We start from the raw sequence: 10813 nt of genomic DNA, 5'->3' as shown, positions 1-10813 counted from the left end.
ATCAGACCTGCTGATGTGTCTCCTCACTTTAGAGAAAGGTTCAAGTAACGCTATCGCATCAGCTGAGCGGTGGACGATGACTCAGCAGAATAATCAATAAAAACAATGTCTGTTTCAGGAGGAAAAACATGAATTTAAACACTAAAACTTAACAAAACATCATTTTATTGGATCTTTTTTTTTTTTTTTTTTTAACATTCCTGGAAACAAACATGTCAGTGACGACTGAAAACACACACACACACACACACACTTTCTTATGGCAGTCAGTGTGAGGACACTCGATCTAATTCATCCCCTAGCCCCCACTGTCTTGTAGGCCATGTTAATCTGTTTCAATATTTAATCCATCATGTGTACTGCCTAACACTAACCATCACCATCACAAGTAACTGCCTCACCCTAAGCTTGACCAAAGCCTAAAACCTAGTCTTGCTCTTTAAACACCCTTCTCAATGTGAGGACCGACTAAAATCTCCTCACCTGTAAAAATGTCCTCAGTCCAATGGTTAAAAAGTCATACAGGTCCTCACAATGACAGCCATACAAACACACAGCGGGCTTGGACTTTGTTCTGAAAAACCTGAAGTTCAAAGAAAACTCGTGTTTTATCCTGTTAACTAGTCTGTAAAGTCAGAGAAGCTCCGACAGGTCCAACAGCAGGGGCACGACCACACGGCAACAATTTCAGATCTGAGATTAAAGTCTGGGACTGAAGACTGGAGATATATATATATATATATATATATATATATATATATATATATATATATATATATTAATTTATTATTTATATATTACAAATCATCTGGAATAAAACTTGTAAAATAAATAACATATTTTATTGATCCCCTTGGGTAGATTGTGGTTGGACAGCTGCTACAGGACAAGTAGCCAAGTGGAGCCAGGAATCGCACAACTGACCCTGGGGTCTGTAGATGCTTGCTCTACCAACTGAGCCACTTCAGTCCATAAAATCAGATCATTAGTCTGAGTTTGGAGATTTAAATATGAAATATCTGTCATATTGCAAAACAAATCTGGATTTAGTGAGATTCTGATCATGAATCCTAATCTGGATTTAACTAAGAACATTCAGGTCAGAATTCAGAATTTGGTTCCTGAGGGGAAAACTCGTTCCGTTTGAAGTACAATAGTTCATTAACTCTGACTTTAACACACAGATTAAACTCAGACCTGAGTTTGTTCCCATGTTCGTGTTTTCAGGATGAAACCTCCAACCTCTGACTTTTCACCTGCCCAGGTGAGTTCAGCACGTGGTCAACCGCAGCCAATCGATGATATGTTTCAGCTTGACCACGTTTTCAGATGAAACACCTTAGATCTATGTGCAGGTGGTTTTCAGGAAAAAACTGATTTTCATTAGTCCGTCCAGTTTTTAATAATCCAGAAAGATGATGTGAAGTTTTCATCAGATTCACAGAGAAGTCGAGTTTATTTTCGTCCTCGTGGTTTTTCAGAGGAGTTTTCCTTTTAGTGTTCTCAGAAGTATGATAACATTCATTGCGAAGACAAAAAGTGAGTTCCTGTGGCTTTAAAATGATAAAATATGCTGGAAGTTAATTACAAACAAACTAAAGGAAAACATCTGAGTTACGAGATAAAGACAAAAAACTCGAAATTACAATGCTGGAATTCAGTAAGTCAGGATTTTGAGATTGAGAAGTCTGACTTAAACACACATTTGGACAAACAGACAGGATTGCTGAGAAAATTAAACACTTCTGTTCATAAAAACACGCTTTTCTGATTTCTGACTTGAAATAAAGTTATGATGTGAAAGGTGATCTGGATTATTAAAGGGAAAAAACTGAGAAAATTAATTCTGACTTGAATAAATGGTTAAATAAAGTCTGACGTTTGGGCATTCTGTGACCAGCCCTAACTTAGGTTAATAAAGACAAATTTAAAAAGATGAAACCACAGGATCTGTGTAGATTTTAAGTCTCGATAATGTTAGATTCAGACTTCTGACTTTAATCCCAGAACTCAGATGATTTCCCTCCCTGTGGCTTTAATCCATGTCTGTTGCTCCAAAGATTAAATATTTTATCTTCTTAAAAACCCGCTGCCGTTGAGCAGCCTGCTGACCTCTGACCTCCCTCTGCAGAGTCTGTGTTTAATGACGACGATCTGGGCGTTAACATCGCACAGTGAAAAGTTTATTTGTGGCGGCTGCCTCTCCTCTTCATGGCCGCAGTGCACTGAGGACAATACCACTTCCCCTTTGGAGCCTCTGTCAGACCAACACAACCGTAGTGGAACCACTCGATCGGACACTAGACAGAGGAAAAATCATATTTACATGAATTGCACGATCAAACTTGTTCATTCGTTTGTTGTCAGACAGCAGAGCTGAGAAAAAAAAAAACAAAAAAACAAAAAAAACAAAAAAAACTTGTTCATTGTGATCCCAACTGATTTTATTTTAATTGTACGTGTTTATGTAAGACTTTGTATCACCTTAATGTTAAAGTCCATGTCTAATATGCACTCTGATAAATGTAGAAGTGTAAAGTAGCATAAAGCCTAAATACACAAGTAAAGTGCAAGTACCTCATAACTGTACTTAAGTGCAGTATCTGTGTTTTCGCTAAATAGTGGATTGAATACATTTCTGATCAAACAGCAACACATATTTCTTTGATACTTACATCCGTGTTATCGCAGCCAACCATTTCTCCATAAGAAACCTGGTGAAGACAGATACAGAAACTAATTATTAACTGAACTAATTCAGACACTTAAACCTAATTTTAATTGATTTATCACTGAATCCAGAGTTTGGTGTATGTACAAGTACAAATATAGTTGGAACATCTCTCTCCTCATCTCCTTCTCTATCTTTTCTCATGTCACCTTCTGGACCAGATTTCAGATGCCTGTTCTGTGAGTTTATTCAGAATTAAAACTAATAATGTTTGAACCATGAACGGGAGGAAAGCTGTCAACAGGTAAATGACAGGTAAACTAACACACCTGGTTACAGATGCAGTATCTGGGCTCGTTGGGGTCGTAGGTCCAGTCCACCTGGCTGTTGGCCTCGGCTTCGGGTAGCACCGAGGCCTGCTGAGAAAGCTCCTGAGCCAGCGCCGACGACGAAGAGCACGATGAAAGTGACGAAGAGGAGGAGGACGAAGACGACTGATGATTGGAAGACTTGATGCTACTTCTAGAAAACAGAAAAGTATGAGTCTGACATCATCATGACCTGATCACAGGTCAACTGTCAGGGACACTAAATGCATACATGAGTTTAATATGAATACATACAGTATTAGTTAGACGTGTACTGTATACATACATACACACATACACACACGTCTACTTTTGTATAAAATGGAAATATCTGTCCGTGTTAAGGAGGCCCGAATAATGTGAAAGTCTTACTTAGACTTGCGCCCTCTGGAGTCTGAGGTGGTGGCAGGGGCGAGGGTCTGTGTGAGGGTGGAGGCCAGTGCAGAGGACGAGTATCCTGCGTTGTCCCGTGGCAGTGAGAACTCTCTGCCCAGCTGGAAGTCGTTATTTTTGATGGCCTCGTAGCTCGCCTTCAGACTGGATGTCCTTCTGCCCTCCTTCATCTAATAAGGAGTTAATATCAGCATGTTTTTAAAATGTGACATTCACTTTATCATTTTTTTAACATGTTGAAACCTAATTTTTAAAAGCATGAAATGTTTTCAGATAAATAAATTTACTTTGGCTTGTTAGCATGACCTGATTCTCATATAGTTAGGTAATTTTCTACAATTTCTATGTATTTTTTTTAACTGTCTAAAATGTATACAGAACTCGCCTAACCATGACCTTCAACGCTCAGAGCTGTTAAATAGATGGTTACAACGGCATAAACAGTGCTACAAAATGTTTGACAATACCTTTGTCATATTTAACGTCTGCACGCTACGATATCTTTTATTTCAGTCGAGACGAGGAAGATTAAAATTTTTAGTCAGGAAATCATTATCATTATCTATTAGTACATAACAGGACAGGAACAATGTTCAAATTCTCCCAAAACTCCCAGCTGACAAAATTCCAAAATCTAGAAAAACTCAGTTCAGTATCTGGGAAGACAAAACCGTAAGCATTCATGTTCACCTGTGCTGTGGCCTGTACAGCTTGAGCTGCAGCCATGGTGATGGCCCCGGCCCCGGCCCCAGGCCCTGCAGGCAGGGAGCTCAGGTTGTAGGAGGCCAGAGGCTGAGAGGAGTTCACGCTGTAAACGTTGTTGGTGGACGAGGATGTGTTGTTGGTACGGCAGCCTGCAGGGGACACACACAGAGTTAACACGCACACACTGAGGAGTCCCCAGGTGAAGTAAAGACTGTTACCTAAAGGCTCACCTGCTAACACACAGAGGGCTGTATGGGTGAAGTGTTTAACATCAAGTGTTTTCTCACCTGGTGTGTTTTCCTTGGAGGCATCTGACGTGAGTGTGGACAGCAGAGCTTCAGATTTGAATTTCTTCTCAGGAACATGTTCTGTGGTGTGGTGAGTGGGAGCGCTGTACTTCCTCTCTGTCACAACACAAACATATCATTTCAACCTCTGGTGTCAGTGCCCTTTATTCAGTGCAGGAACCCTATTTAAACTGGAGCCTTTGTTTCTAGTCCAATATATGATCACAATGTTAATGAAGAACCCCGTTACTGTAAAGAGGCTAAAAATTATTGTTTCCTTCTCATTTTGAATCGTATGTTTAGTTTTTGTCTGAGGTTGTTTTTAGTCACTGTTAAAATAATGACTGCTTTATTTGCATCTTATCTTTTCACACATATTCAAATCAAACAGATGTTTTGAACACAGACCAGTCAGACTGATCCAGGTCACTTTCTACAGTCCGAACTTACTATCAGCTGTAGTGTGAGAGTGGACGTGATGATTGTTGACTGGCTGAGACGGGCTGTCCATCTCTAAAGATCCTGAGGAGAAAACAAAAAGACAGGGTGTTAAATATAGGACTCTGTGGGCCTAGTACCAAAAACACACAATTAGTTTTAAAACCAGCTTCTCTCAGGGTTTACTTACGTCTTTCCAGGATCTCAGTGATGCCGGCGTTGTCAGCCTCCAGCTCCATTTTAAATTTTGCCAGTTCCTGGTCCAGTTTCCGCAGGTGGCGATCCACCTGGGAACCAGGACAAACAACACACGGACAGTAAGACGACACCAGTAAGACGACCACCACTCTTAGTACTTCATGTTAAAAATATTTTAACATGAAGTATAACATATTTTTATTTTGCTGCTTTGAGGCTAAAATTAAAAGTAAATATAAATTTACCATCTGACCCTTTATCTGTTAAAGTTTTAACCTGGCATATCAGAGATTTTTATGTGACCCTGTATTAAGTCTCAGACTGCCATCTAGTGTTGGTTGGTGTGAACAACAACATTTTGGAAGGGATGACAGTGAGACATTAATGATGTTACTGAAGCCTACAGGCTGCTCTGTTATAAGACAGTGATACTCACCAGATCATAAATCTGATTGGCCAGCTGCACCTTCTCATCTGCATCCTCCAGAGCTTTGTAATAATCCTGAAACAAGTTTAGTATTGGCTTTTATTAAAAAATTAATTAAATGTCAGAAATTCATGCCCATAGCTATCAAGCGGTTAGCTCAGAATACCCGATATGATCAGTCATTAAACAAACAAAAACAAAAGTAGATTATTCTTAATTCACAGCTCTTCAACAGCCAAGTGCTTGTGTTTACCTCTATGCATTATCTGCTGATGTTTCCATCGGTTGTACTAGTTCATGTTACCATCATGTTTCTTTTCATCTGAAAAATCTCCAGAATCTCCAAATCTGGAGCGTGGCCAGCTCCTCCCCTCATTCACTTTTTGTCAAAACTTTTTTCTCCATGTGTCAAACATATATTATTATTATTATTATTATTATCATCAACGCAATTTTTGTTTTCAAAGGAGCCAAAGATCCAACCAAGTGAGAAATCTGAAATCAGTATGTTCATCAGATCACTGCATAGCAGTGAAGCTGCTTAACCTAACCTCATTATTTTACACACCATAACACTCTGCAGGAAATACTGGACTAATATAACAAAAAACAAATATAACAAATACAACAGTTCCAACAATCAGTCAGGCAATGTACTAGCAAAGCAGAAACAGGTCTCAGACAATTTCTTTTCTTATTTTTATTTAACAGAAACAAGTAGTTTCTGACCTTTTTAATGACCTCCATCTGTTCTTCTCGCCACTCCGGTTTGTTCTTCTTTGCGTTGACAAAAAACTCAATCACTTTCTGCTCCAGCTGATCTGTGGCGTCTGTTCAAGGACGAGGAAAGAAAAACACACACACTAAACTTTTACTCACACCTTTTACCACATAACTACATTAACATCAAGTCCATAAATTTAATACAGAGTCACAGATTTAAATTTTGAGTCCAAAAGGGCCATAACTAAAAGACAGAGCTGTCTAAATAAAAACTCCTGTACGGATGGCACTTTTATCCAAAGAGATTAATCAATCTAAAGAATGATTTTGATTTATTCACTTTATCCTGTTAAACTCCACTGATTCTCTGTTGTCTCTTGTAAATGTTTTGGATAAATAATACAAAAACATGTTTTATAAAGACCTATCATTAATTAAGAAAATATCAGATATCGATACAGACTAGTAAGCTGATTCTATAGCCTCTGATTTAGACCATTTCTCTGTAACTTCTTTTGCTCCTTTTTTTTTTTCACCATTCTGTGGAAAAGCAGTCTTCTCGTTTTCCATTCAACTGTTCCCATTACAAGGGTCACCACAGCGAATCATCTGCCTCCATTTAACCCTATTCTCTGCATTTTGCTGTCTTACACCAACTAACTTTATGTCCTCTCTCACTACATCCATAAATTTCATCGTTGGTCTTCCTCTACACCTTCTGCCTGGCAGCTCCAACCCCAGCATCTGATTACTGATATGTTCACAATCTCTCCTCGGAACATGTCCAAAACACCTCAATCTGGCCTCTCTGAGTCTGTAGAAAAATAGTATGACATTCTAACAACAGCTAAATAGTGTCCAGGTGAGGGACAATCTAATATTTATAAGTGATACTGTTACTTAGTTTATATTTTAATACTAATCCTAACTTACATACATATCCTGTTGACACGTTAGCTTATTTCAAAACACTGTTTTTGTCCGACTTTACAGTGGCAGCTCAACTAAATCTTTGTTAAGAAACTGGATTTCCTTTAACCCCGGTTTAAACTGACTCTACTCTGTAAAACATGCTCCCATTACAACTCACAGCTAGCCGTTTACCGCTGGCGGACATGCTAACTTCACGCCCGCCAACAATGTTGCTGAAACGTTTTAGTAAAATGTTATAGAACGGTTTGCCGTGTGTCGGTGTTAAACTGTGGTTCTTCACGGTATGCTCTGTCGTTAACCGGTAGGGCTGCACCGGACCGTACGTACTCTGAACCTGCAGGTCCATCTCCCTCATTTCCGTAAACCTGTCGCGGAGATCCATGGGTAGCTGCTCGATCACTGCCAGAAGAAGAAAAAACGGTTACGCTGCTAGCTTGGCTAGGCTAACGGCCGGAACGTCACAGGCCGACAGATAACACACATTTAACGCATAATTCCCCCAAATAAAGCCCCTATCCCTTTGTTACAATCCCATACTCACTCTCGAGATAGTCCTCCAGGTACAGCATGACGGCAGATTTGAAGATTTAGGCGTTTAATGGAAGAATTTTCGTCTTTCAATATGGCGCCGCCAGCCGCTGTCTCTCTCAGAAAAAATACGCCGAAAAATTGAGGTCAGAGAACGTGACGCACTTGCCTGCCTGTTCTGTGATTGGCTGAAATCTTCGCATGCGTAGATTTGATTTCTCTTTGAGCCGGTGGCTCATGGGAGTCGTAGTTCTATCAGTGAGCATATAGTTTAAATTTATTATCCTCATAACAGTATTTCATTCATTTTAACAAAAAATGTACATAGATTTATTTAATTATTTAATTAGGCTCCATCTATGTGGAATAGCGAACTAGCCACTAATGATTTTTTTAAATTAAATTGTTGCCGTTAGCAACACTTTGATTAACTGAAATTGCAGGGAAAGTGGGTATTAACACAATAACTATCAGAAGAAGGAACAAAATAAATAAACAAATAAAAAGAAAAACAATGTGGCTATTGATCATATGATGATACATAAGTTATATTATGAACAGGGAAATGAAGTGCGTCATGCTCTCTGCGTGGTGCTCCCTCAGTGACTAATGTGTAGAATAAGGATTCTAAAAAAGAAGAGAAAACATGGATTATTTGGATATCATTCAAACATTTACTGGTATTTTTTCTTGTAATTTCCCCAAAATTTGACGAAGATCACAGAATATCTGATTTCAAAAAAGTCCTGTGACTATAAGTTGCTTTGTCCACATAGTTTTGGCCAAATTACTTAATGTGTGGACAAAACCACCAGTTACTTCATACAGAGTCATTTGTGTCCACATACATAAAAGTAGTTGGATAACCTCGACTATCTACTTGACATATGTGGACACAAGGTCATGTTGTCTACTAATTAGTCTTTGTCCACATACTTTTGGACCGTGTCTTTCCATGCGTCTTGTGCGTCTGTCCTAACCAGCAGAGGCCTCTATGTGTCCGCTGTTTCTTCCACGGCTTCATCCTCTTCAGCACAACAACACTGTCAGCCCGATGGCCTCCTGACCCCGCGGCTGGGGGCGGACACATTCCTCTGTCCTCCCCCAGGACACTGACTGCCGAGGGAGGGAGGGAGGGAGGCTGCTGCCGCTGCACGCATTTAATTAGTGAGGAGGAAGAAGGGCAAGAGGCAGTAGGACAGCTCACCACTTCCCAGCAGACTGCTCCGGGCTGCGGCCACAGCAGCAGCCAGCGGTCCGGACTCCAGCTTCACAGTTCGGGTCGGACTCTTTACACAGCAAAAGGAAAGGAAGTCCATTTGTGGAGAGGTTCTAAGAAGCAGGCTGGCGGTTCTGGTGAAGTTTTTGGATTTGTGTTTTCATATTAAGTTCGAAGATTTTGGATAATAACAAACGGCAAGTGTGTGTTTTTGTGTGGAGAAAAGTTTCTTAAAGTTGGTTCATGCTGCGGTTTTTCCGGTGGTGTTCCGCCAAGTGAGTGATGACTGTTGTGGAAATGTCAGCACCACACACTCCACCATCCCAGCGGGGCTGAGGGAAAGTAAGAAACCACCTGTTGTGAAAGTTTCCCGGAGCTTCGCACGGAGACACACGAACTGTTAAAACAAGACACCGGACAGAGCCGAGATGGCGGAATGTGGGTTTTACGCACGGAGCGGACGCGGTTTCTGAGAAGAGGCTCCGATCTAAACAACGCTCTCCCCGGCGTCGGTGTTGGGTGTCTGCAGTGAGCATGTGGCCATGGTGGTGTCCCGGGCACAGATGAGCCAGACGGCGGAGCTCCGGTTGGGATGGCTCGGGAGGACGCAGTGAGGTGTCTGCGCTGCCTGCTGTACGCGCTCAACCTGCTGTTCTGGGTGAGAGGAGCAGCTGCTCTGATCCATGCTGTCACTGCAGGGTGTTAGCAAACCTATGGATACCGCTGTACGCGCGTGTTCTGAACGTTAAACCACGGAGAGAGAGGGCAGATGTGTTTTCTCCCTCTTCTGCTTCCAGAAACATTTCTTCTCATGGCGTTTGCCTTGAAGGTTTTGTCCATGTTTTACCTTTGTCGCTGCTTTGTACCTCAGCTGTAGGTTACTTTGGGTGTTTAGTGTTTGAGAAACGACCAAATGTAAACGTAATGTGCAGAGAGAGTTAATTGTGCAAAGAGAGTGTGTCTAAGTAGAAAGTAGGCCACCGTGTGTGTGAGAGCGTGGTTCACATTCTGACATGTTATTTGTGGGCAGCAGCAGAAACTGATCCCTGTTTATTTGTGTGTGTGTCCAGCTGATGTCAGCATGTGTGCTGGGAGTGGCAGCATGGATCAGAGACTCTCTGAACACTGTCCTGACACTGACGGCCCACACCAGGTGAGTCCAGACAGACCGACAGACCTCAGGTAACGCAGTACATTTACGTAAGGCTGAATCCCGTGTGAACTGGTGTGAACCCAGTCAGGACTCGTCCACATTGGAGGAGACAAACTGTGTTTGCTCACATTCCTGCAGCGTTGGCTCAGAGAGCTGCAGGATTAATAACGAGGCAGCACAAAGATAAATAACTGATAAATCTCCTCTGTGTGTGTGTGTGTGTGTTTGCAGGTTGGAGGAAGCAGCCGTCCTCACTTATTCTCCAGCTGTCCATCCCGTCATCATCGCCGTGTGCTGTTTTCTCATCATCGTGGCCATGGTGGGCTACTGCGGCACGCTCAAAAGGAACCTGCTGCTGCTGTCCTGGGTACGTCCCCCCTCCACCCCCATCAGCGTTTAACCACCGAGGACCCGTCACCCCAAACGTCTAATACAGTTATCAAGTAGATATTATATATCTTAATATCTATGTCCACATAGGAACACACAGACACACACACACAGACACACACAGACAGACACACAGACAGACACACACACAGACAGACACACACAGACAGACACACAGACAGACACACAGACAGACACACAGACAGACACACACAGACAGACACACACACAGACAGACACACACAGACACACAGACAGACACAGACAGACAGACAGACACACACAGACAGACAGACACACACAGACAGACAGACAGACACACACAGACACACAGACAGACAGACACACACAGACACACAGACAGACACAGACAGACAGAC

At 41.6% G+C, this 10813-nt stretch overlaps 2 protein-coding genes across 2 annotated transcripts in view; one reads left to right on the top strand and one right to left on the bottom strand.

Annotated features, from left to right (window-relative positions):
- Window positions 1–1421: 1421 nt before the first annotated feature.
- On the bottom strand, window positions 1422–7963 carry ing3 (inhibitor of growth family, member 3). The gene is made up of 12 exons (XM_026362023.1): window positions 7685–7963; window positions 7471–7542; window positions 6217–6317; window positions 5497–5562; window positions 5053–5149; window positions 4875–4946; window positions 4425–4541; window positions 4123–4286; window positions 3412–3602; window positions 3001–3193; window positions 2676–2714; window positions 1422–2300 (listed from the first exon to the last, which is right to left on the bottom strand). The coding sequence occupies exons 1-12, from the start codon at window positions 7710–7712 to the stop codon at window positions 2184–2186; spliced, it is 1257 nt and encodes a 418-aa protein (XP_026217808.1). The 5' UTR covers window positions 7713–7963; the 3' UTR covers window positions 1422–2183.
- An 864-nt stretch (window positions 7964–8827) lies between these two features.
- The window catches only part of tspan12 (tetraspanin 12), an 8601-nt gene continuing 6615 nt past the window's right edge, over window positions 8828–10813 (top strand). Inside the window, exons 1-3 of the mRNA XM_026362024.1 lie at window positions 8828–9548; window positions 9961–10043; window positions 10275–10410. Of these exons, the coding sequence (XP_026217809.1) occupies window positions 9483–9548; window positions 9961–10043; window positions 10275–10410 (285 nt within the window). The 5' untranslated portion in view covers window positions 8828–9482. The remainder of the gene's footprint in view (window positions 9549–9960; window positions 10044–10274; window positions 10411–10813) is intronic.

The sequence above is a fragment of the Anabas testudineus genome, chromosome 23 (genome assembly GCF_900324465.2).
Source record: "Anabas testudineus chromosome 23, fAnaTes1.2, whole genome shotgun sequence".
Taxonomy (NCBI): domain Eukaryota; kingdom Metazoa; phylum Chordata; class Actinopteri; order Anabantiformes; family Anabantidae; genus Anabas; species Anabas testudineus.
Note: the sequence above shows the minus strand (reverse complement) of the source record. Positions and strands in the feature narration are given on the sequence as shown.

What these genes read in the sequence shown, in the direction of transcription:
- ing3 (XM_026362023.1), bottom strand. Translation starts at nt 7,712, where the DNA reads ATGCTGTACCTGGAGGACTATCTCGAGA. An exon ending in GATGGACCTGCAGGTTCAGA is followed by an intron (nt 6,318 to 7,470) that starts GTACGTACGGTC and finishes GTCCTTGAACAG; the next exon opens with ACGCCACAGATCAGCTGGAG. An exon ending in CTCCAAGGAAAACACACCAG is followed by an intron (nt 4,287 to 4,424) that starts GTGAGAAAACAC and finishes TGTCCCCTGCAG; the next exon opens with GCTGCCGTACCAACAACACA.